At 41.3% G+C, this 24,681-nt stretch overlaps 3 protein-coding genes across 6 annotated transcripts in view; 2 read left to right on the forward strand and 1 right to left on the reverse strand.

The window, feature by feature from the left end:
- Egfr (epidermal growth factor receptor) overlaps positions 1-18,074 on the forward strand; it is a 95,563-nt gene extending 77,489 nt beyond the window's left edge. For all 3 annotated transcript variants that reach the window (XM_043422278.1, XM_043422277.1, XM_043422276.1), the window contains 10 exons: positions 8,940-9,275; positions 9,547-9,931; positions 10,440-11,116; positions 11,201-11,333; positions 11,590-11,909; positions 12,069-12,370; positions 12,489-13,703; positions 13,800-14,205; positions 14,357-14,536; positions 14,618-18,074. In XM_043422278.1, the coding sequence (XP_043278213.1) occupies positions 8,940-9,275; positions 9,547-9,931; positions 10,440-11,116; positions 11,201-11,333; positions 11,590-11,909; positions 12,069-12,370; positions 12,489-13,703; positions 13,800-14,205; positions 14,357-14,536; positions 14,618-14,925 (4,262 nt within the window). In that variant the 3' untranslated portion in view covers positions 14,926-18,074. The remainder of the gene's footprint in view (positions 1-8,939; positions 9,276-9,546; positions 9,932-10,439; positions 11,117-11,200; positions 11,334-11,589; positions 11,910-12,068; positions 12,371-12,488; positions 13,704-13,799; positions 14,206-14,356; positions 14,537-14,617) is intronic.
- Positions 18,075-19,483: 1,409 nt separating this feature from the next.
- On the forward strand, positions 19,484-23,460 carry LOC122412605 (2-aminoadipate transaminase-like). 2 transcript variants are annotated; one of them, XM_043422291.1, is made up of 8 exons: positions 19,484-19,607; positions 20,685-20,855; positions 21,317-21,593; positions 21,903-22,061; positions 22,251-22,503; positions 22,613-22,727; positions 22,798-22,903; positions 23,130-23,460. In XM_043422291.1, the coding sequence occupies exons 2-8, from the start codon at positions 20,694-20,696 to the stop codon at positions 23,315-23,317; spliced, it is 1,260 nt and encodes a 419-aa protein (XP_043278226.1). In that variant the 5' UTR covers positions 19,484-19,607; positions 20,685-20,693; the 3' UTR covers positions 23,318-23,460. The 2 variants fall into 2 exon arrangements, with proteins under 2 accessions (XP_043278226.1, XP_043278225.1); XM_043422290.1 differs by lacking the exon at positions 19,484-19,607 and adding an exon at positions 19,951-20,100.
- Positions 23,402-24,673, reverse strand: mRRF1 (mitochondrial ribosome recycling factor 1). The gene is made up of 2 exons (XM_043422292.1): positions 23,971-24,673; positions 23,402-23,718 (listed from the first exon to the last, which is right to left on the reverse strand). The coding sequence occupies exons 1-2, from the start codon at positions 24,549-24,551 to the stop codon at positions 23,475-23,477; spliced, it is 825 nt and encodes a 274-aa protein (XP_043278227.1). The 5' UTR covers positions 24,552-24,673; the 3' UTR covers positions 23,402-23,474.
- Between the last annotated feature and the right edge of the window lie 8 nt (positions 24,674-24,681).

Genomic DNA, 24,681 nt, shown 5'->3' on the forward strand with positions numbered 1-24,681 from the left:
AAAGATGGAAAAAGCTAACGGAACATCGACCGATGGCTGTCGAACAAAAAGCGTAGTTAAACACTGAACTAGTGAGAGATCGCGACTTTTTTTGATGCTCCCGAATAAGTATACAATCACGGTGAACATTGACCATCGCTTTCTCGCCTTCGCCCATTTATTTTTACAGCGTTTTCCCATGGCATTTCATTCCCACGAAATTTCTACGGGAAGTAAAAAGAGTCTCAGCCTCTTCAAACAATGATCGTAGATTTCTCGCGCGTTAGACGCTCATTCCAGTCGTACCTCGTGCTTAAATTTTCAACAAAATGCTTGACTCGTGTTTTTATACTCGGTTTATGTGTAGAGATTTTTTCCAGTTGAATACCGCCGTTTCCAGCATTTTATGACTCTCTTTGCCCATTTACTCGGTTACATAACGCGGCGTGTCAACACGGCGTATTCCGAATCTGAGGGTCGATCATAAATTGGATATTTGCTGAAAATTTATTGACACGGGTTCAGGCGTAATGTTCGAGTCACAGAGGCTCGAAAACGTCGAGAGAAAATCTTTTTCCCGGCTCCCTGGTTAACAAATCCCCGAGATATTGATATCGGAATAACTTTCATCGTGCAGTTTATAGATTTTCGAATGCGTTCGAACACGCATTCCGGATTTATCACAATAAAATGAAAAACGTCATTTAAATCGAATTGCCTCCGAGTGGATTAGAATATTCGTCGAATATCTTTAGCAGGATAAGCGTGCAGATCGAAAGTGCAAGCGTACGCAGGCACCAAAGATTGTTCACAGCCGCAAACGAATTGGCTATTCGATTCGACGTAAGCGAGGGATTTATAAACATCGTGGGCCGTCGCGGGGTCCGTGTCGCATAATACGCTCCTCGCTCGCCGGCTCGGAGAGATGCCGCGCTCCAAAGACCAGGCCTTTCGCATCGAATCCGAATGAACATTGTACGCGCAGGTACAACGCAATATCTGTAGTACACGTGGCCTCGTGACATAAAAAAGACAAGCGAGAGAGAGAGAGAGGAAGATGAAAAATATCTGGGAGACATGCCTTAATTGACCGGTTAGAATATTGACGAGAGAGAAGGCTCCGGAGACGGATTGAGACGTTGAACTTATCCGCGCCCGGAGACCGCGCGCTCGCTTTTTTTATCCGCCATGAAATATGAGCATTCGATATACAATAAATGCTGCAGAGCGATATATTTATGTACTTGTGAAGTTCCCGCGGGTTACGCACGCGCACTCTCTCTCTCTCTCTCTCTCTCTCTCTCTCTCCTGCGTTCGCAGAATACGCGAAGATACAGATTCCCAGCTACTTATTTATACGCCATCTCCTTTGAGTTTTCGTGTACCATCCTTATGGGCCGGAGATGCCGCGGATGTTCTGCAGCATCCCTGAATTTAACGTCAGCATTTGGCCTGCCCTCTTGGAGAAAAATATTCCACAGTGTGCACCAGTTATGGTGCACCGGAGAAAAAACACTCGATCGGATCGACTTCGAGATAAATATCGCGACTCGAACGAGAGCTCAGAATGCAGAGGACACATCGACGAATGCGCGCCGCGGTGACTCAATTTTTACGTTAACTGTGTCATGTGAACACACGCGCTCTTAGTCGCGGAAAAATCGTCCGTTTATCGCGCTGTGGCGATTGATAAGCTTGTTTTTTTAGAGTACGATCGAGAGAACGGGAGCAATTCAATGCCAATGTTTCCTGAGTAAAACTGCAGGAGGAGCGAATTCATTTCTAGATTTTCACGCACGAAAAATGTGTTCGGTGCACTTTGCGCTGTCGGGAAAAGTTGGTTTTCTGGGAGGAAATATTTGCTATGAACGAATATGCTTGGCATTAGATTTTCAGGGGTTGTTCAACGGCCTCGCGGGAATGCCTCGAATTCTTTTGGAATGTGAGAAGAAAATATCTGACGTTCGAGGATCGATTAACTTTTCACAGAGGGGGTTCCCCTCCGTTGTGATTCCTGAGTAAAAGCGAGGGAGTTTTTCACTCCCGCGGTCAATCGTCACGTGCACATGACGCTCAAAGGAAGAATAAAAAAGCGAGGAAGGGAGAGGGACGATGCTTTTTGATCGATGGTGGGCGTGGATGAACTCGTATACGAGAAGCCCAACCGGTCCATTTCGAATACTTCGGCCAGACTAGATGCATCTTCTCGTGGGTGTATGACGAGGGTGGATGAGTGAGTGGGTGAAATCCTTTCTTTCTCATTTATCTTTTTTCATCTTCTTTAATCTCAGATCGCGTTCTCATGATCCAAAGACCCAAAAACCCAAAGATTTTTAAACTTCCATCCGATTTTTCATCTACGAAGAATCCAGAGCCAAACTCATTATGAGATTTGAAAAAATATATCAAAATTAGACACGCCAAAGTCATTGGGCGAGACTAATCGTGCTCAGGATGGTAAATTACGCTTATTTTTAACCCCCCCGCATACAAACGAAGAACTGAAACTCAAACTGCGAATTGGTTGCGTTGCGCTTGGACATTTTTCGGTCCCATGGAAACTCGATGAAACAAATTCCCTCGATACGAAACAATCGACTGTGTTTTCCGATAAAACGTTGGGAATTTGTGGCCAAAGTTCAAAATTACGAGTCAATCGATGAAAAAAATTTTGTTTCTTTAATACGAAGACTAAATTAGACTCAATATTAATAAAAATAGAAATTTTCCTTTGCTTTATCGTCGAGATTTTGCAAGAATGTTCCTCCTTCCAGTGTGAAGATAAAAATTTATTTTTCGACTTTATTCCTGGCATGTATATGGAGTGCTTCGAATCGATTGTGAGCGCTCCGAGGCCATCTTTCGACGTTGTAAAATGGAGTCTGGTACGCCGGTACTTCCGCGTATTTATCGGGCAATTAGCGGTGAAGCGGTAGAGTCTGTAAATACAGGCGAGAGAGGAGACGAAGATTCGAGACAAAGTACAGCCTAGCATCGATGTGAATTTTCATTGCTGCATGAAGCCCCGCAGGACTGTATTTTAACGTGCGATCCTTTGGCGTATATGCAGCGAGTGCCTGACGGTAAGGTATCGTGCTAGATCCGAAGGAAAAGGAACAAAAAAACACCAAAGTGAAGGATGAAAAGCAAGGGAGAAAGAGCGATGCACGGATCCAAAGTGGAAGGAAGAGTTGAAACTCTGCTGGAGGGCACGAGAGGCGCGAGCGAGAGTTCGCGTGTATGCCTTCGGTTCTTGCATCTCGAGATCACGAGTTGTCCGAGCGATCGCCTTCGCTAAAAGACCAGTTTATGGTGTACGTACGTGCACGTGAGTCAAGTAAACGTTGATGGGATATATCGTAAGCTGTACACGCTTGTGTACGTATGTAGACGCGCAAATGCATTTGCACAACTCACAAGATGACTCTTGAGAAGCGAAAAGGCGTCCCGAGCATCTTGAACTTTCATCTTAGCACCCTTCTGAGTTAGCATCATCGGTATTTATGTTTCTACACGGATATGCAGAGACAAAGGCATATTCGGAGAGTCGAGAATCGAGAATCGAGTTTAAACGATCCCTACGCTCGCCGACCTCAGAGGCATTCTTGTTCGAGTATCGATTATCGAACAAAACTCTGCCGCTCGATTCGAAACGGACCGTATTCTCCGTCATTTGATTCTCGTGTGAATTTACGTTCGACGCACTCGAAAATTGCAATCCGGAAAAAATCCGCGTGACAAGGGAAGGGAGGAGAAATTTGCATTCGCTGCACTCGTGACGTGTCATTCGACACCTGCCAACGCGAGGGGACTTTCCTGAGAAACACACACATTTTCACATTTTTCGATCGAATTTTTCATTTCGTTCCCAGCCGACCGGTCGAACTCTCGCTTCCCCCTGTAAAGAACCTAAAAACACTTTTTTAAGTCGAAAACATTCGGGATGATGAGGACGTGCAATTTGCACTCGTTATCTCTCGAGCATCGATATTTGTGAGAAGTTATAAAAACTTTCATTGTGGAGATCGATAGATCGGAGGTACAAACAATCACTTAGATTCTCGCATCCTTGATGCGTTACTTTCCAGTAGAAAATGTTGAATCAGTAGGGAACGCCACACGGTATTGACTCCTCTTTCGGGTCAAGGCACTCGAGCCCTTTACCCAGGGACGTTGAATATGGGAGCGGAAAAATGATTATGCGAGTCTGAATGATGCAGACTCTGATATGACGCTGAAGTTCGCAACGACGTTGGAGTCCAACGCAATGATATGAAAAAACTCTCCAACAGTTTCAGTAATTCTTCAATTCTGTTACCTGCCTTATTTGCAATTCCTAATTTTTCAGTCTGCACCAATGATTCGTGAAATAAAAAATTGGTCAATTACAAATGTGATTTTCCTTAATTTCCCAAATGTGTAGATTTCCTTAACTTTTTTCAACGATGTCGAAGGTTAGTGATCAGGATATGTAACAGGTGGCCGATATTGCGGCGGTTTTAAAGCGACTAAATGATGTTTTAATCGTTGTCGGGGTCATGTCTCGGTGCTGCGGTGTTCCACTTATTTGCCGGCCGGTCCCCTGCGTGAATTCGCAGCGAGATTAAAGGAGCGATGCGTGGGTGCATAAATCGTTTTCGTCGACGAACGTACGCGCGTAGTGCGTAATGCGTCTTCAGCAAAGTTGGGCGAACTACCGCGTCTGCCAATGGGATTTCAACCCTCCCGAAGACTTTTATTGCTAGTATCAATGTCATCGTCGTTCGAAGCCCGAGAGTGCGTTACAGCGAGAGAAATCTCTGGTAAATCCCATTGTTCGTCTGCGCGACCCACTGTTTTATGTGCCTTTAGCTCGTGGCGCTTTATTTTTTGTTTGTTTTTATTCCAAGGTAGCGGGCCCACCAAACGGTTGTGCCTCGGTTATGTTTTCGCTCTTTCTCATTCTCCGTGGCCTTTTCGAGCTCGGCTCACAGTCATTTTCGTCGGCGGTAGTTTCGCACGCGTTTACGATACAGCAGGCATTTTTTATTTGAAAATTTATATTTTCGTCCTTAGCGCTGATGCCATCGCGCTACGCCGGAGCAGCCCATGGACGCGCGAGCCTCCAAACTCCAGCTCCTCCCGACTATCGTAGAGTAGAAAATTACTCGAAAAGGAGAGACAGAGGTAGAGAGCAAAGGTTTATAGAAAAAAACATTTCGAAAAGCCCGCAGCGGCCGAAACGAATAAGGATGCTCCGCAGGCAGCGAGAGCGAGAGAGGGACCGAGGACACACAACCCGCCAGCACATTTCGGACCCGGCATCGATGTTTACGAGCTCAAATAAATGGCGCCGCCTCGCCGCGCGCGCCTCCACTGGCATGCGGTTATTTCGTATTACTTTAGGGCCTTTAATGGCGCCCTAAAGTGCCGCATAAAAATTGAAGCCTCTACTCTTCCACTCTGCTTCTCTTTGCCTCTTTTTTCTTCGTCTCTTATTCCTCCTTCTTAGACTACGCTGTGGTCGAAAGCGGGCCACAAAGAAACGCTCGTCGCGAATCCGCCTCCTCGTGCCCTCGAACCCCCCCCCGCCTCACCTGTAATGTCGTTGCGGTCATTTCGCGACATGCTCTCTTACTCGTGAGATTAAAACGCAATGCATCCTTCGCTCGAGACCGAACGAGACTGTGGAAATTAAATGATTTTTACTATTGGACTCTTGAAACTTTGTTACTCGTTGAACGAATTCGATCCTCGTTTCACTCTGCGGTTAAAACACGCGGCTGCTTCGGAACGCGAAGATCGACACATTGAAATTGCAATTGGTGGCACTGCGAGCTCGCTCATTGTCGTTAATTTATCTACATATTGTTTCCCAAGTGCCGTAATCAGCGAGATGGAAAAAAGTAAATTTCCACTTCGCAGCCCCACCAAAATTGGGCTCAGCACCGAAAATTCAACGAATGCTCGAAGATAATCATAGTGTACGCCTTCGAGAGCGCGAACATCGGATATCACGCAGAAGTATGCGAACGGAAGATCGCTCACTAAATCGCTGTAATTTTCGAAACTTTAAACTCTCGCGATTTCTCGCAACTCGTATTCTCGCCCAGGCGTCTAAGCGTCGTTCTGCAAATTTTTTTCTCTCAACGTTTCCCGTGCAGGAGCGGCGGGGAAAGATTTTCTTGCGAAGCCAAGTCATCGGAATTCCTCCAGTAGTGTGAAACGGAATTGCTGATTTTTCAGGTTTTTGCTTTATTCAATATTTAACAACTTCAAAGTCAGAAAGAAACATTTTGCAAGTAGTCTTTTCAGTTTTCATTCATCCAGTTTCCATCTGCATCTGTATACGAATAATTGAGAGAGAAAGCAATGCGAATGGTGGACTGGCGAGTGTCTAAAGTATCTCGCTCCTGCAAATACCGGTGCTCTCGCGCTGCACGAGAGGAAAGGGTCGACGAGAAAAGAGGGGATTCAGTTGTTCCACACTTCTTAACTGCGCATTCACGTTTTTCTGACCCTCCGCAGCGACCACTAAAAAAGTACTTCCCATAAATTGTAACGCTTTTTCTGAGCACGACGCTCTCGATATCCTCCGTTCGCCAGGTTTCTTAGACAAATTTAACGTCCAACTGGAGAACGAAATGATACTTTTTTCTCACCATAGCAAAGTCATTTACACGTGAACATTCAAGGACCTTCGGCGGAACAGCGGAAGACCAAAATCAAACAGTATATAAACAAGGAATTCATATCTTGGATTAGGATTAAAACGCTTTCGTATCTCAAGCACGTTAGAAGTCTGTTGGACCGTTGATAAATGTCGCAGAGTGAAAATTTGCGACATTGGGAGCCGATTCTCGTGTCGGTAGTCTCATAAACACTTTTGAACATAAATACACGTGTGTTGTGTGCGTGTTAAAAGATGAAAAAAGGGTGCGAGTGCATATGCTTTCGGGGTGGTATGCTAATGAGCCTGGTGAGACTGTGCCATCGATAAAACGAAACAAACAAACATACAAAGCAAAAGGAAGAGGAAGAGAGTTCGGACTGTGAGTCACGTGTTGAGGTGAATTAATGAGGTCTTTGATCGTGGGACGAAGAGAATGGATTCTTTGTAGGATTCTTATTTTAGGTATATAATCGCTCAGTGGCCCATATTTTTGTTGCTTTTCAAACTCGTACCTTATCGACCAGTTTGCTATGCGCACACATCGAATCTATCGTAAATAATAAGCTATACATAAAAGTGTCACCTTTAAGCGAGAGTTGTCCTATGATAACGGTGTTTCTCAGGCGAAAGGGAGCAAGAAACGTCAAGATTCAGATACAGCATTCAATAGAATATATACGACTCTGAAATCCTCTACGATCACTACAAGTATAATGCAAACAAGATACGCATTTATTCATTTTTCATTCTACCTTGGCATCACTATACTTCAAATACACTATAGTACAGTTGCACAACTATAACGCAACACTATATAGAATGTACATGCTGTTTTGGCTTACCGACGACGCGCGCTCGCGAGATCAACTCGGTGGAAGTGGTCCGCCCACTCGAGATACGTTTTCGTACCTAGGAAAGCTATCTATAGATCGAAGTTTTGTACGTGTGTTTGTAGCCCTTGTCCATGGGGCGTTCCACGTCGTTTCGACCTTCCCTAAAACTCGCCTCCTCGTGCCGATTTTCTTTCTACGATGGAACATTGCTTTTTCGAAAAAACTTTGTTTGCACGAAGATTCTAGCTGGAGGGACCTGAGAACGGGTGGGGAAATCGGCGTTTGTCAGTTCGTAAGACTCGCGCTAGGTTTCCGGGCTTATCGCAGTTCGGTCGCACATCGGAGCATCGAGAGAAAATTGCATCAAAATTATCGGAAAAATCATTTAATCATTAAGTCGCACTTCCACTTATTCCTCACGTTGAAAAACTTGCCGAAAATTCGTAGTAATCGAAAGGACACTTTTTCTGATTGGAAGAGTGACACGAAGAGCCCCGTGTATATAAAAACTGAGACCGTGCACGTGTGTGTATATTATCGGAAACAATGTGGGTGGTGGATTTCACCGTCGAGAATCTCTATTCCCCCGTGTATCTCTTTCTCCACCGTTTCTTTTTTCTCTTTTAATTTATATTCTCCGTTCGATTATTTCTCTTTTCTTGCCCTCTTCATATCCAACAATGATCCACAGCTGCACGCTCGGCACGCGCGACCACCACCACGACTTTCTCCCCGTCTCCCTTTTCGCTGATTCCCGTAATCGGTAATTTTATGAGCCAATAAGCTTCGTGACATTCGATAAAAAGTATTGAGGGCCTTCGTGTTTTACACGAAGGGCCCTCAGTCATTTTTTTCTCCTCGAAACTCGCTACGATTAGTTTTACCAACGTGGACATTGAGGAAATTCTCCCAAGACTCGTTCGTACACGAGGCTTCGGGTGTCTGTGCGTGGGGCTGGCGAGAAATTCGAATGTGGCGAGCACTTATTGAGCAATCGACGAGTTCCGGATCGAACGGATATCCTAATTTGGCTCGAGTTCAAACGCGGCATATAGAAGAATTTTAATTGGGACGCGACAACGTCACTCTCGCGCGTGCCTCGGAAATGTGAGCCTCGCGAAACGAGCTCGAATCGCTTATTTTGAGAGCATCTGGAATTGACTTTTTTGGGAATAACACGATTCCCCAAATTGTCGTGTCCCGCACTTGCTTGCTGTTTTGCGAACGTTCCAAATGCGAAAAACACTTTGTTTTTATACTGTTAAATCGCATTGATAAATTTGTCGATACGAACCGCTGGGAAAATTGAACTCAAGCAATTCGATTTGCCGAACGATCAACATTTTCGAATCGTGGCCTCTTAACACGTTATTTTTCATTTAATCACCAATTAAGCCAACTCAATTATATTTTCTTCCGATCGTTAACGATTTTAATGACGAATTATAATGGAATTTTTTCTCTCCGAATTGCAGTTTGCATCGGCACCAATGGCCGGCTTTCCGTACCCTCGAACAAGCAACATCATTACAGAAACCTTCGAGACCGGTACACCAACTGTACTTACGTCGACGGTAATTTGGAGATCACGTGGCTCCAAAACGAAACCCTCGATCTCAGCTTTCTTCAATACATACGGGAGGTCACCGGCTACGTGCTCATCAGTCATGTCGACGTTCGACGAATCGTATTGCCGAGATTGCAGATTATACGGGGCAGAACACTCTTTAAGCTCAATATACACGACGTCGAATTCGCCCTTTTCGTCACGATGTGCCAAATGTACAACCTCGAAATGCCCGCTCTTAGAGGTAAATTATCCTTTAGTACAGTCTCGAAAAATCGTGACAGTTAAAACTTACGAACATATGCAAATTTGCTGGCACTCAGTCTTGGACGAAGATACTCGAGCCTGTCGAAAGATGGAATATTTTCAGTAGCGTGTAGACGAGAATTTTTCAAAAAATCGACATCTTTTTTCCAATGCGTCACGAGGCCTCGACTTCGGCTTTCAAAATGATTCCCCTTCGTCCTTCGCGATCGCGCGACGTTTTGACCAACTTTGTGTTTTTATTCGACCAGATATTCTCAACGGTAGCGTCGGCATGTACAACAACTACAACCTCTGTCACATCAAAACGATTCACTGGGACGAGATAATAACAGGTCCAGCTGGGAGATACTTTTACGTCTATAATTTCACGTCGCCGGAACGGTCTTGTCCGGAGTGCGACAAGAGTTGTGAGCAAGGATGTTGGGGTGAGGGGCCCGAAAATTGTCAAAGATTTTCCAAGACGAACTGTTCGCCGCAGTGTTGGCAAGGCAGGTGTTTCGGTCCGAATCCCCGGGACTGCTGTCACCTTTTTTGTGCAGGCGGTTGTACCGGTCCGAAACAGAGCGACTGTCTCGCTTGCAAGAACTTTTTCGACGATGGGGTTTGCACTCAGGAGTGTCCACCAATGCAGAAGTAAGTGCGCATGGATTCGTACGTATATGAGCGTAGATTGGATGTGAAAAGATTGGCAATACGAAGCTTGAAATTTCGATGCGATTTTGCTTCTCTCTTTCGGCCCGAAGGGCTGACGAATCTTCGACGAAGCTGTACCCTTGCGTCGATTTTTCGGACACGGTAGACTCGCTCGATTAAAAATAAAAGTTATCCGCGTGCCCTTTTTGTAGCGATAAATTCAGTGGGATTGCGAAGGAAGAAAAGAGGAGTGACAAAGACTCGGGTCATTGCAATTTCCCGAAGAATTTCGTCGAAAGAAAAGGTCTCAACCCTCCTCGAGACGTTCGGAGTCTCACACGCGAACGTTTGAACCAAATTATCAGTTTTTTTCCTGTAAATGCCTTCCTCTTGTAACCGGAGTGGACAAAGATATGGGGCGAAAAAATGCTGGGAGGACAAGAGCAGACTTGGTGTATAAAAAAGTTTCACAATCACTCGATCTTCATGGTTCTATTTGATTTGGCAGGTACAATCCAACGACATACTCGTGGGAAGCGAATCCTGATGGGAAATACGCTTACGGTGCAACCTGCGTGAGAAAATGTCCGGAACACTTGCTCAAAGATAATGGCGCGTGTGTCAGATCGTGTCCACCGAAGAAAAAAGCTTTGTCGGGCGAGTGCGTGCCTTGCGATGGCCCGTGCCCAAAAACTTGTATGGGCGTTGACAAAGTGCACTCCGGTAATATCGACAGTTTCAAGGATTGCACTATAATCGAAGGCTCGATAACGATATTGGACCAAAGTTTCGAGGGCTTCCAACACATCCATACGAACTTCACGTTTGGGCCACGCTACGAAGCCATGCATCCCGATAAACTCGAAGTTTTTAGCACGCTCAAAGAGATCACTGGATTTTTGAATATCCAGGGTGATCATAAGGATTTTAAGAATTTATCGTATTTCCGCAACCTCGAGGTCATCGGTGGCCGAACTCTCACAGAATATTTTGCCTCGCTCTACATCGTTAAAACGCCTCTGGTATCCCTCGGGCTTAGCTCACTGAAGAAAATATATTCCGGCACAATCGCCATTCTGGAAAACAAAAATCTCTGTTACGCCCAGAGCATCGATTGGAGCAAAATTAAAAAATCCTCAGAGCACGAGATTCTTTTACAAAACAACAAAAACGAAACGATTTGCAGTAAGTTGTCTTTGTTTATTTGAAATTCTCACGCCGACCAATCACCAGCAACAATTCTTAATCGCTTTTTTCTCCACTCTATAGTCGAGGAGGGTCTCGTCTGTGACAGTCAGTGCTCGGAGGAGGGATGCTGGGACCCTGGACCAGCGCAGTGTCTCTCGTGTAAAAACTTTCAACTCGGGAACGTCTGCTTGGAAGATTGTACATCGATCACTGGGTGAGTCTCCATCATTGATCTGCTCATTGGATAATTGATCATTAAAAAATACTTAGAAACAGTAACATGTACTTTGTGATGTCAATTGTGCTGACGTAGATCGTGGAGTCGAGGTAAATAAAAAAATACAATCGTATTTTGTTATGCTGGATACTGTAATGCAAAAATAATCGAAAGAGAAGCAGCTCCCTTAAAGAAAACAGCAATCGACCGTTTCCATAAGTAATTTAACGTTGACTGTTGAACTTTTTTGCAGCATTTACAAGGCGGAAGGTGAATCACGGATATGTAAGCACTGTCACGAAGAGTGCAATGGAACGTGTTATGGACCAAGCGCCGGAGATTGCCAGGAGTGCAAACATGTGCGAGATGGTCCATTCTGCGTGCCCGAATGTCCAGCATCGAAATACACCGACAAGGCCGGTGTATGCAGACACTGTCACGACAATTGTGTCGGCGGTTGTGAGGGACCTGAAAACAACATTGGTTCAAACGGATGTCATAGCTGCGAGAAAGCGATAATGAACGGTCACATGCCTAAGGGATGCTTACACAAGGTCGAACCTTGTCCGGATGGTGAGTAAGCTACCGCCGTAGCTTTTGAGCTGCATCGATCAATTTGATCCCTTCTATTCGGGCTTTGTCTTGGACCGGACCTCGATCGCAATCAACGACGATTTGTCCAGTATTTCTCTCGCATAGAATGAATTCAATAAGAGAGTATTTTCTTTCCAGGCTACTATTACGAGTGGGTCAATCCCCAGGAACAAGGAGAACTCCGAAGCCAGGCTGGATATGCCGTTTGCAAGAAATGCCACTCTCGGTGCAAAATTTGTACGGGTTACGGAATCCACGAGCAAGTCTGTCAGCAATGTACAAAGTACAAAAGAGGGGAACAGTGCGATGACGAGTGTCCTGCTGGGCATTACGTCGTGCCTGATACCCAATTGTGCATACCGTGCTTTTCGGAGTGCAGAAGTTGTTACGGTCCTGGAGCTAACCAATGCCACGCGTGTCGAAACTTCAAAATATATTTGGTGAATATAAATTCTATAATGATTCTTACGGATCTCGAAATCGTGGCTTTACTTTTCGAGTCATTGGATATAGAGCACTGAGATCTTAAGTAAAACGCATTTTTTTCCATCATTTCAGGACGACGGTACCGTTGACGACGAAACATCGTTCAACTGCACTGAAACGTGTCCGGAAGAATATCCCTTCAAGATATCTCCAGTCGAAAAAGACCCTTACTGCTCTCGCGAGCTCCACGATCATAATGGCTTTACGTTGGAGAGCGAAATCCAACCAGCAATACTGATAGGGGTCGGAATCGTTGTTGTAGTATTTCTCGTTATAGTTGCAGTGATAATGTGTCAGTGGCGAATAAGAACAAAGGCGAAAGAGAACACGGTCAAAATGACAATGGCTATGACCGGTTTGGACGACAACGAGCCCCTGAGGCCCACCGGAGTGAAACCAAATTTGGCGAAATTGCGAATAATCAAAGAGGAAGAGATGAGAAAAGGTGGTATATTGGGATACGGGGCTTTTGGCAATGTTTACAAAGGTGTTTGGGTTCCTGAAGGTGAAAACGTGAAGATTCCGGTCGCCATTAAAGTATTGCACGATGGGACCGGAGCGAACACTTCTAAAGAGTTCCTTGACGAAGCTTACATCATGGCGAGTGTCGAGCACGTCAATCTTCTACAGTTGTTGGCGGTTTGTATGACGTCACAGATGATGCTGGTAACGCAATTGATGCCGTTGGGCTGTTTGCTCGATTTTGTAAGGACTTACAAGGACAAAATTGGCTCCAAGGATTTGCTGAGTTGGTGTGCTCAGATCGCCCGAGGCATGGCTTATCTGGAAGGTCGGAGATTGGTCCATCGAGATTTGGCAGCAAGAAACGTTCTCGTTCAGACGCCGAATTGCGTCAAGATAACTGATTTCGGGCTTGCGAAACTACTCGACATCAACGAGGAACAGTATAAAGCTGCAGGTGGCAAAATGCCAATCAAATGGTTGGCGCTCGAGTGCATACAACATCGCGTTTTCACTCACAAATCTGATGTTTGGGCCTTCGGCGTCACCATTTGGGAAGTGTTGACCTACGGAGGACGACCTTACGAAAGCGTACCGGCGAGAAATGTGCCGGAGTTGTTGGAGAAGGGCGAGAGATTACCACAACCGACCATTTGTACGATCGATGTTTACATGATCATGATCAAATGTTGGATGCTGGATGCCGAATCACGACCGAGCTTCAAAGAGCTTGCTGACGATTTTGCCAAAATGGCCAGAGACCCGGGTCGGTACTTGGCCATTAAGGGCGACAAGAACATGAAACTACCTTCGTATACACTGCAGGTAAGATTTCCCTCTCAGGACGCACAATAAAAATTCAGTCGCATCGTCATTTTTACAACTTTCATAATGTTTTTCGTTTCCTCTTGGTTCCAACAGGACGAAAAAGAGATGATCCGTAATCTAGCATCGGGTATGGATGGGCCTGAAGCACTCTTGGATGCAGATGAATATCTGCAACCAAAGTCGAGAGCTCCTCTTCCAGCTGGTCTTTCGGCATCCAGTATTTCCGGATCTCCACCAAATACGCCGATCAAAGCTTGCTGGCCTAACGGCATTTCCCTTGCGGCCGATTCGCCCACTCCCCAGAACCAACAGAATTGGGACCGGGAACTCTTGAGGTACGGGACTTCCAGAGCAAACGGAAGTACGTCTCACGAGCCTGGTAATTCCTTACATCACGCTCACTACTCGCATCCGAATGGGCATTGCGGCCACGTTGTCACTTCAGATGGTTCGAGCTCGAGATACTGTTCCGATCCATTGAAAATGGTCGGCGTTAGAGGTGAGAAGCATTGAAAATCCCCAAACACTGGATCCGAACGAAACGGTGTTTCAAAATGATGCAGAATCGAGTTAAAGTCTGAATTCGTATCTTCCCGTTACTATTTTTTGTCGGACCGTCGATTTTATCGGTCGCTCTCGTTCCATTTCAGATTGTGACGTTACTGACGACTGTTTCGAGCCCGAAATAAATACGACCCATCAACAGGCACAAGTGGGCAACTTGAAGCTCGATTTACCACTGGATGAGGATGATTATCTCATGCCATCGCCTCAGTTACCCACGAATACGACACAGTACATGGATCTCATCGGTGATTCCAAACCGACTGGTACGTTGAAGGCCCGGATTAAAATCAACCTTAAAGCTGACATTGTCCCTTCGATCTCTGCAACTTTATTTTCATTTCCAGAACCGGAACCAAAGAGATTGAACAACGGATATCGAAAATATCCAAATTTTCTGACGATTCCGGGGAAAACGTCGTTGGACAATCCCGAGTACATAATGTCGCAGGACGATGGGCCATTGACTCCCCAGCCGCTCGGTATACCGACACCGGACCTCGACAAAGTTCTGACTAACGGGGCGTTCGGTTGTCAAGTGAGGCAAAGAAGTTCAGAAGAGGAATCGGATCACGAGTACTACAATGACTTTGATAGGCTGCAAAGAGAGCTGCAACCACTTAAACCTTTGCGCAAGAACGAGACAACGGTTTGAGATAAAAAGCCGACTATTTTTTTTTTTTTATTTCGAATCAATAATTACAGAGGGAGAACTCAGGCTCGAGAAACGTTCTGTAAAACATCGCTAAACTAATCGAGCCCCGGTGAAACAGGGTGTGAAACGAAAAAATTGAGAGCCTTCCGGTCTCTTTATTTCCTCTCCCTCTCTGATTTATGATCCTCCCTGATTATCTTTTACAGTACTTAGAGGACGTTACCCACGAAGTTCGTGTTCAATTGTGATTAGACTTAATGAACAACAAACATATACACAAACGCAAATAAACGCGCGCGTACACACACACATACACACTGAAAAACTATACGAAATATCAGTGCTGAGAACTACCGATGAAAAAAGGTACAAGAAGAGTTCAAAATCGGTGCCTTCAATTTTCAGCCCTATCAGGTGCCGAATCAATACCGAATGTCAATACTCCACGGTATTTGAGCTTTTCCCAACGAAAATTGTTGTTTTTTTTTATCGATTATGCTCAAATTTTCTCGTTAAATTGTTCGAAAATATGCTCCGGGACTTGAATTTCTGTGGAAGTGAATTTGCACGAAACCAACGAAGCATTTTTATCCCTCCGGCAGGTTTTCTCGACGAACTCGTTTGTTTTTAGTATCGAAAAGTCTCGTGGTTCATGCTGATACGTCTTATTCAATAACGACGTCGCATCCAGCCACGTAAGCATATTGTATTTCTTGTACAGTCGTATACATATGGACGCGCAAACACAAAAACGGTATAAATAAGGAAATACGATGAACTGTAGTGCAAAAATATTCTTAATGTGCCATTCGTTGTGGCTTGTAAATAATGAATAATAAATTGGGAGCGTCGTGCGTTAAATCGAATGTAGAGCTTAGAACACGTTTAGTTCGGATAAGCAATAATTATATGTATATGTCTCTCTCTCTCTCTCAAAATGAGGCGTCAATATTGACGCAATATACGATTTTATATGATGAATTATGAAACATACATATATATATATATATATATATATTTTTTTTTTTACTCGCATCGCTCGTGTTTACTGGACGATCTCCTCACAAGAGAACAACAATGTACGCCATGATTTTATAGAGCGATTCAAGGCAAATGAATTATGCGACGAAGATTTTAGGGCGTGTGGAATGAATTTTGAAAAAGTTGAAAAAAAAGAAACACAAAAGATGTACTCGGTCTAAAATATCGGTATTAATCATGTAACGAGGCATTTCTATATTTAAAATTACGTTTTATATATCTTGAAGCAAACTTAATTATCAGCCACACGCTCAGAGAACTTCGTGTGGTCCGCCGCTGACTGTGATAGGTTTATTATACGTTTCCTCGACACGAGACCGAGAAAACTTTTAACAAGTATGAAGCACTAAAATCTCGCGGTTAAATTATTACTGTTTCCCTTTTTATCTTACTGCGAGCACACTTTTGATAAGGAAATAATCATCATGTGAGCTGCTCAGATAAAAACGTGAGAATTTGGCATTACGAATGAGAATTAAAAATATGCAATAGTGAATTATTCTACTTAACTACCGTGTATGGTTAAGAGTTTCCGTACAGACTGGGCACGCGAGAGAAAACGTATGGTGTGCAACCAAATGACGTTTTCATGCCATCGCCTCTGAGGAACCAATCAAATTGGTATTAAATATGAAATTTTTCAAAAGTTTCATCTCACGACGAACTAATTGTACGCGAAACTTGTAAATAACATGAAAAAATAAAAAACAAACGAAAACTGATAGTTAATAATGTAGCTACTTTAAGTAAATTCTCTACGAGAACGGAACAGTACTTGAATAGAACAAACAAAATTTATTTTATTTAAATACGCTACAGAATACGAAACTAATCATTCGTTATTAAGCAGAGCACAAAGAACAAAAAAAACGCGCAAGTTATTGACGAGAGACTCTGCCGCAATCGAATCGTAGGATAGGAAGTGCCATGCTGTTTCAAGGAAATTACAAAAGAACAAAAAAATACTCGAGAACTAAAAGCCCCACAATCAACAAAAATCAGCTAATATGAAAATAGAAATGGACTCAAAACCCAGTCGCCACACGTACGAAGTACGAAAAGATTGAGAGTTTTACCCCACAGCAGCAAGTCACATTGGCTGCACTCACACATTATAAAAAATACTGAAATCAGTCATTTTCGTCATTTATGAATCATATTTATAAAGAAAATGAACATTCAATCGACTTTTGATATTATATAACGAAGACTCTCACAGGCTAATCATTACTCAGAGTTTTTTTTTTGCCATTTCCACCAAACAGTATCTTATCCCTGATAAAATATAAATTAAATACGTACCATGTATATTGTGTTAAGTGTTACTGATTATTATTTTTATTATTATTATTATTTCTACTACTATTGTTAATAATAATATCGATAACAATAATTATCATTTATTTTTCCCTGTAATATATATACATCGCCTAAGATTACGAAACGAAAAACAAAATCTTGCAGTCCTTGGTTTCTCGAAGAAAAAAAAGTGTCAGACTGAACTTTTTTCCAGAAATTTTTTATACAGACCGATGGAAAACGATCGAGGCAAAAGAAAATATTGTAAAATGCATAAAGTGATCAAGCAAAGGTCGGTCAGACGGAATTAACGAAATGAAAATTCGGTGTAAAAAATTTCATTCGTCATCATGTTACTACTGAATGAGGGAGGAGGGTGGAAAGTATAAATTTACTTTATATCGTTGTGTGGTTAATATAATCATTTTCACAGAGTGTTTCAGAGATAAAAACCTTTAGTTTGTTGATTCAAAATGATGCAGATTAATAAGAGGATGAAATGAAAATTAATGAGGGTATCACGGAATAAAGAATTTTGTAAATTTACTTTTAATCTTATTGCGATTGCGACGATGTGAAACTTCGTGAGCATGAAAAAATATATTCAACGAATCACACTTATCGTATACTTAAAAAATGGTCGAGCCCAATTTCATCCTGTTATTAGATAGAAATTTTTGGTTCTGTAACATCGTGTGCATTTGGTGTGTAAACGCGCATAAACCTTCAATATATATTTGTGTAAATATAAATATTGTTATACATATCGTTAAAAAATACTTGTAATAAAGAACATTCGTAATTCTTAACCTTGCGATTCAATTGTTTTTCTCGTGCCATAGAAATAGTCAATGAAATTTTTGCGCTGGACAGCAATGGATAAAATTTTTTATCGTGCTTTGTATTTTTTCACGAGTTCGAGCAGGCTCTGTTCTTTGCCTGGTTCCTATGCGAGAGGAGAAAACTTCATTGAAATCGCCAGCTCAGCAATTTTCCTTGCTTCACACCAGACGGGGACGTTTCGAAAAATCCTGTTCGAGTGCATGAGCCTCTCGGGAGTCCCGTTATTCCGGATGTATAAACAATAACAGCAGGCTTTTCGAGATTCAATGACTTGGTGCAATTGCATTTTGATAAGATTCCAGTTATCTGCGTCTCGATAAAATTGTGGAGCGTTTGGAGGTCTGATAATTTTCCAAACAGGACAATTTCTATGTTGATTTTGTTATATTACTCGCGGAGTATCGATAATAATGCGACTCGACAGTTCATGCACAATCAACGCTGTTGGTTCAGTGAGATAAAGAAAATGCTTAAGGTGGTTCCTCCACGAGACAGTTAAATTAGGAAATTATTTAAATTTGGCATACGTATTGTTTAACATATGAACAACACCTCTATAAAATTTTAACCATCCCGAACCCGAGATATATGTAATTGAAGTTGACTCAATTAACACGTAACATATGGACCATGCATAAGCAAACGGCACATTATTAATTCTGCCGCTAGTACTAAAATTAGGAAGTTTATAAAAAACGAGGAGGAGCTAGAGCAGGATATCACAGATATTGTGAAAAAAAATCAAGGTGATTGACCATCTAGTTTGACAGATATAGCCTCGGGAAGTACGAAGGTTTAGGCTGCATACGATATATTTTGCAAGCGAACAAGCGAATGTCGTCTGTATAGACAACCTTTTCTGTGTGTTGAAGCGTAACCTGGATAGTTCCGTCAAAAAATTTACTCACGATGTCGGATCAAAAATACTTTTAGAATAAATTTTACGAAAGCAAATGATATTTGTACTATATCTGCTGGCACCGAGTACGTATATAGGGTCTTTACAAAGTTATTGATTACGATCCGAACGAATTATCAAGCCTTTTAATATGCTGACAGTACATAACTTTTGGTTGGGGCTGTCGCAGAGGATCAACCTTAACCATTCTGTAGTGATAATTTTTTAAATTTCTACAAAAAAAAAATTCATCGTTACATTATTTCAATAAACATAATGACAAGTGTGTTTAGCGATTGTTTCAAATTGGGCAGACGGTTTTTTCTCTTCATTGCGGATAGTCATACACTGTGTAATTCAAATGACATATTTCGATGATGAATATAGCGTTGACGAAGAGCCTTGGCGGAGTAATAACCGAGCGTACTAAAAAATTTGTAATCGAGCGATTATCGTTACACAAGACGGTGCAGTTTGCTGCCAGCCATCCCAACGAAAGGAATTCAGTGTGCCCGAAAAAAACAAATACTTAAAAAACGCTGCGATTGACTGTGATAAATTTTCAACAAAATCGTAAACGCGCAACCAGGGTTAATTAAGAGTACGTAAGAGAAAAGCGGACTAGCTTGACATTTATATTGCGTACAAAGATTCAAATTTCCATGCCGATTGTTAAGCGACTCAAAGTGCCTTGCAAGTCATGCATTTTTATCTCTCGTTCAATAATTATCTGAAAAATCATGTAAAGAAATGATAAACCCGCCAATCCGGGATTTGGAAATATTTTACGAGTGCAGTGGTGATTGTGCTGATCAGAGATAACTATCGACAATGCACGTTTGCAAGTCTATTCGTTTTATCCACAGAACATATCTAGGCTGTTCGAAGAGCGGCGCCCTCTTTTGACGTTGACAGAAGATTATTCCATTTCAGTATGTCTGGAGCAGTGTAAAGTGTAATCAGACACTCACCAGCTCAGTCGCAATTTTCATTCCTCATTTTTCCCTCCGTCGACTTTTGTCGTAAAGTTTCTCGTTCGATTGATAATCCATTGTAAAGCCTCAATTGGCATTTAGTGTTTGACGTATAAAAATGTAAATATTGTGTTTGATTACATCTTCACTCAAGTGTATTAGCCACTCAATAAATAATGAAAAGTATCAAATAACTGATCATTTATCGATGATTTTTCCAAGTTCTTTAAGGATGTATGGCACAAAAGTCAAATTGTCCTGTTAGTTCGCCTGTAATTAATGTAATCCTTAAGGATATTTGGTAAAAACATAAAAAATTTCAAAATGATCAAAATTTTATAAAATTTGGTGAACATATTCTTTAGTGCCAAATTTGACAATACAAATTTTTTAAGATCTTTCTTCTGTACAGTTGTCGAGTAATTGATCACTAAAGTTCACGTGTATAAGCATAGCGTTTCCATATATATAGGTATACATTCCGGGCATAAGAAATCTGCTTTAATGCGTAATTACTCGGTAACTAAGCAGAAGAAAATTTTGAAAAAAATTGCGTTTTCGCACTTGATGTTGAAGAACATTATCACCAAATTTGATCAATTTCTAATTATTTAGACTTTTGTACCATACATCCTTAACATTTGATAAAAACGTTAATTTTTTGACTTTCATGAAATATTTTAAATGTTTTCATTCCTTCATAGTTTGAAGATATGGAACAAATTCACGATCCCTACTTGAGACACTTGTTCGATGGATCAGGATTGTTCAACGTTTACGATAACAAGGTGATTAATTTATCAGTTGGAGCTCCAGGACCCGACCTACTGAAGAACTGTAGTAACATGTTCATGAAAGCCACCACTCATCGAATGGTAATTATTAAAAAAGATAAAAAATCAACAGTACAAATTTTCTTCCATGGTGAACTCAATAATTTCTTGATTATTGGTTTTTTAAAAATTTGCCTGAATTTATGAACTTTTTCACCAAGCCGCTTGAAGATATTCATCGGGAGTTGGAATACGTAAAAACATTTGCAAATCTACCTGCAACAGAGAAAAAAAAACTAAAAAAGTCGTCGTCAACGTTCAGATTTTTACGCAAATCGTTCGTTCGACAGAACGATTTAAAAAAAATGATGACGTCGTGAGACCGGCGTATCCGCGTGTACATAAGAGTTTCGCAGGCCTCGCTCCGGCTTTTCTTTCAATATTTGGCCTCGAGTCGCTATTACGTTTCTTGATTTTCCTATATTTAGACAAGGTCCACAAATCTCATCGTGATATCGTAACAAATCAGAGATGATGTAATTAAAGAATACTTCAAATTGTAGAATGAAGAAGAAAAAGAAGGAAAATATTATCTTTTTCAATATGGAACAACAGCGGGTTTGTGGGAGTGCAGAGATGAGTTGAGCAAATTTTTAACGAAGCGATATGGCGATCCAGTAGCTAGAGAAAATCTTATTTTGACTTGTGGTGCTACGCACGGTCTGCAATTGTTGCTCACGAGTATTATCGCACCTGATGGCATCATCTTCGTCGAAGAAGTCACTTACATGATTGCTCTTGATGCCTTCAAGCAATTTCCATTAATGAAGATAATACCTGGTAAGAGAACGTGATAACATTTATTTACAGACACTTGAAAACTCGTACGATAACGATGACACTAAAATATACAATTTTAGAATTAGTAAAAAAAACCGAGTACTCATCGAAAAAATCGTTTTCAATGATAAACCATTCTGGAGAGTCGCTTATAATGTCAATTTTAAAACCGAAATGCAAAATTCGAAACGATGCTCACGAAAAATGAACTTTCGTTGCATTCGAACGATCGAAACTTCAAAATCTTCAGCAATGTGTTGAAGAATATTGATTGTAAACAAAAATGATTGACAAGGACGACATTTTCAGTTCCCATGAAAAGCGACTTAGTGGATCTGGATGCCTTGGAAAAATTAATAAACAAAGAGAAAGAGAAAGCGTACTTGTTGAATGAGGATAAAATATTCTGGGCAATGTTTTATGCCATTCCTACTTATCACAATCCAACGGGAATGACCCTCCCACCAGGTAATCATTAATTTCTCATCAGTGAAAATGCTATTCTTTGCAAAAGTTGAAATAAAATATTTTTGAATGATTTTTCAAAATGATTTCATCGGTTGAGTTAAAAATTATCGCTTTAGTATTTGTGTTCGTTGATTTATTATTCTTTTACATGGGCTTGCTCACTACTCTGGTCTTACTTGTCCACTATAGAAAATTGTCAACGCTTGGTAAAGATAGCTCGAAAAAGTAATATCGTAGTGGTTTGCGATGATGTTTATAACTTATTGCACTACGGTGGGGGAAAACCTCCTCACAGATTATTCTTCTACGATCAGCCCAGCGACCCTGGATATAAAGGAGGAAATGTTATATCGAATGGATCATTCTCAAAAATTTTATCTCCAGCAATAAGATTTGGTTGGCTTGAGAGCGGGCCTCGAGTTACGAATGTTTTGAAATCATCGTAAGTCAACTTTTCAACAATTTTTTAAACGAACTGGAATAAAATAAATTTGTTAGTATTTTTTTGGCTTCGATTCGTCTAACCATTTCATAATTCCGTCAATTTCTAGGGGGATTATGAAAAGTGGAGGTGGAGCGAATCAATATGTGTCTGGATTAATCGCGAGCCTACTGCATCTGAACATCGAAGACAAATTCCTCGATTTACTGATTAAAACATACGAGGTTTGTGGTTTTGGAGAAAATAATATTTCACTCGTCGTGAATTCACTATTACTACATTATTTAATTTTAGGAACGATTGGCCGTCGTTTTCGAGGTCCTCGATCGATTATTGCCGAGTTGCTGTTCATATCGTAAGCCCAATGGTGGGTATTTTGTTTGGATTCACTTACCCAAAGGTAATTACATTTTTCACTATGACATTTGCGTAAATTAGTTCCCTTTGACCAAAACTATCCTAGCCGGAAGAAGGCAAAAAAATGTTCCTCGAATCAGGAAAAGTCAGAGAATTTCATATCGCCAGAGCAACCTACAAAGAATCCAAAAGCTTTGCTACAGTTTCAAAATCTTAAATTATGAATTGAGGATAAAAAAATGTTAATGTACTGATAATTAATTGAATAGGCTGTGATGGTGGTAAATTCGTCGCGTGGTGTCAAGAGGAATTCAAAGTAACAGCGATTCCTGGAGCACGATTTTCACTTGTGGGGGAATCAAAAAATAAATTGCGGCTGAGCATCGCATTTCATGAGGCTACAACTCTTCGTACAGCAGTTGAAAATCTCTGCAAGGGATTATCAAAATATACATGAAATAAAGAAAGTACAAAATAAATTTACCATACAAAAAATTTGTTTTTGGCTGTGGTGGGATGAAAACACAAATTCCAAAACATCAACGTTTGTAAATGAATTTTCATATTCATTAATAAATTTTATACACGTTCATTACCAAAGGCAAATGAAGTTTCTAATCTGATAAGCCCAGTAATTCTTTTTGCTTAGTTTCAAAAATCTTTTCTGCATCTTTTATGAACTGCTCACTCAACGCTTCGATTTGTGTCTGAACTCTTCGAACGGCATCCTCAGAAAGAGATGGCGACTTCTTCAGATTGTTAATCTCTTTACTTCTGGTATCTTTGATTCCATCACGACATTTTAAAAACAGTACTTTAGCATTTTTTGACAAACTTTCTCGGTGCTCCTTTGTAACTCTGAAATAGTAATCAAATCCTAATTTTTAGAAGGTTGTCAGATTTATCGATATCTGAATTAAAGATTATTTTGATTTGATTCATCCAAATGTAGATAGTTTATACAAATTTAAGGGAACAATGAACCGTTGTAGTTTATAGTTTAAATGAATAATATACATTAAAAACAAGTTCAATAGCATGAATGTTTGAATAGTTGGATATTTAAGACTTGAAAAGTTAGCAGTGATAACAGATCGACATGAAACTCACTTTGGTATGGGAATGAAAATAGTTGTGCCGTCTTGTTGCGGATTGAGATTCAAGCCGCTCTTACTAATAGCATTCAATATGTCAGGAATCGCTTGCGGGAAGCAAGCTACGTTGAGTACAACCATTTTGGGTTTACGAGCGATCTCAACCAGCTCTTCTAATAAGTACTCCTGTCCATCAAAAGGAACAGGAATTTGTTCGATCGAACCAGTTGTCGACCTAAGAGTCAAATGTTTGACATAATTCGATTTCAAATCGGCCACTGAACTCTCGAAATTTGAGGTTAGTTTTTCGACATCAATAAATTGAGCTAGCTCGTTGAGGTCCACATGAACTTTACCAGGATTTTTCTTCCTTTCCTTATCTTTACTTTTTAACAATATTTGCGTCGTTGTGAAATTTCGTTTATTTACATTTAAAAAATTATTGGATTGTTGATCATGTTTCATTATATGTGAAAGTTGACATGGGAAACTTTGAAAATTTGCAATTCGATTTCGAACACCATAATTCTCCATTATTGCTCTATTTATAAGATTTTTGTTCAGATTTTTAGTCCACATTAACGCAATTCCTCGCATTTTGTTTGTGGCTTTATATATTCTTTCACTGCTGTTGTATTTACAAAATAAGTATATAAAATAGAGCGACCACTGAGACCGGCAGACCGGGCAGACGGCAGAGTAATTCCCGGAAACAGGGTACCTAGTA

Source organism: Venturia canescens, chromosome 6 (assembly GCF_019457755.1).
Source record: "Venturia canescens isolate UGA chromosome 6, ASM1945775v1, whole genome shotgun sequence".
Classification (NCBI taxonomy): Eukaryota; Metazoa; Arthropoda; class Insecta; order Hymenoptera; family Ichneumonidae; genus Venturia; species Venturia canescens.

Excerpts from the sequence above, each read along its gene's own strand:
- LOC122412605 (XM_043422291.1), top strand. The coding sequence starts at position 20,694 with ATGGAACAAATTCACGATCCCTACTTGAGACACTTGTTCGATGGATCA. Across the intron at positions 22,728-22,797 it reads TACTGATTAAAACATACGAG|GAACGATTGGCCGTCGTTTT; the intron begins GTTTGTGGTTTT and ends ATTTAATTTTAG. Across the intron at positions 22,904-23,129 it reads TTGGATTCACTTACCCAAAG|GCTGTGATGGTGGTAAATTC; the intron begins GTAATTACATTT and ends TTAATTGAATAG.
- mRRF1 (XM_043422292.1), bottom strand. The coding sequence starts at position 24,551 with ATGCGAGGAATTGCGTTAATGTGGACTAAAAATCTGAACAAAAATCTT. Across the intron at positions 23,719-23,970 it reads ATTTTCATTCCCATACCAAA|AGTTACAAAGGAGCACCGAG; the intron begins GTGAGTTTCATG and ends TTACTATTTCAG.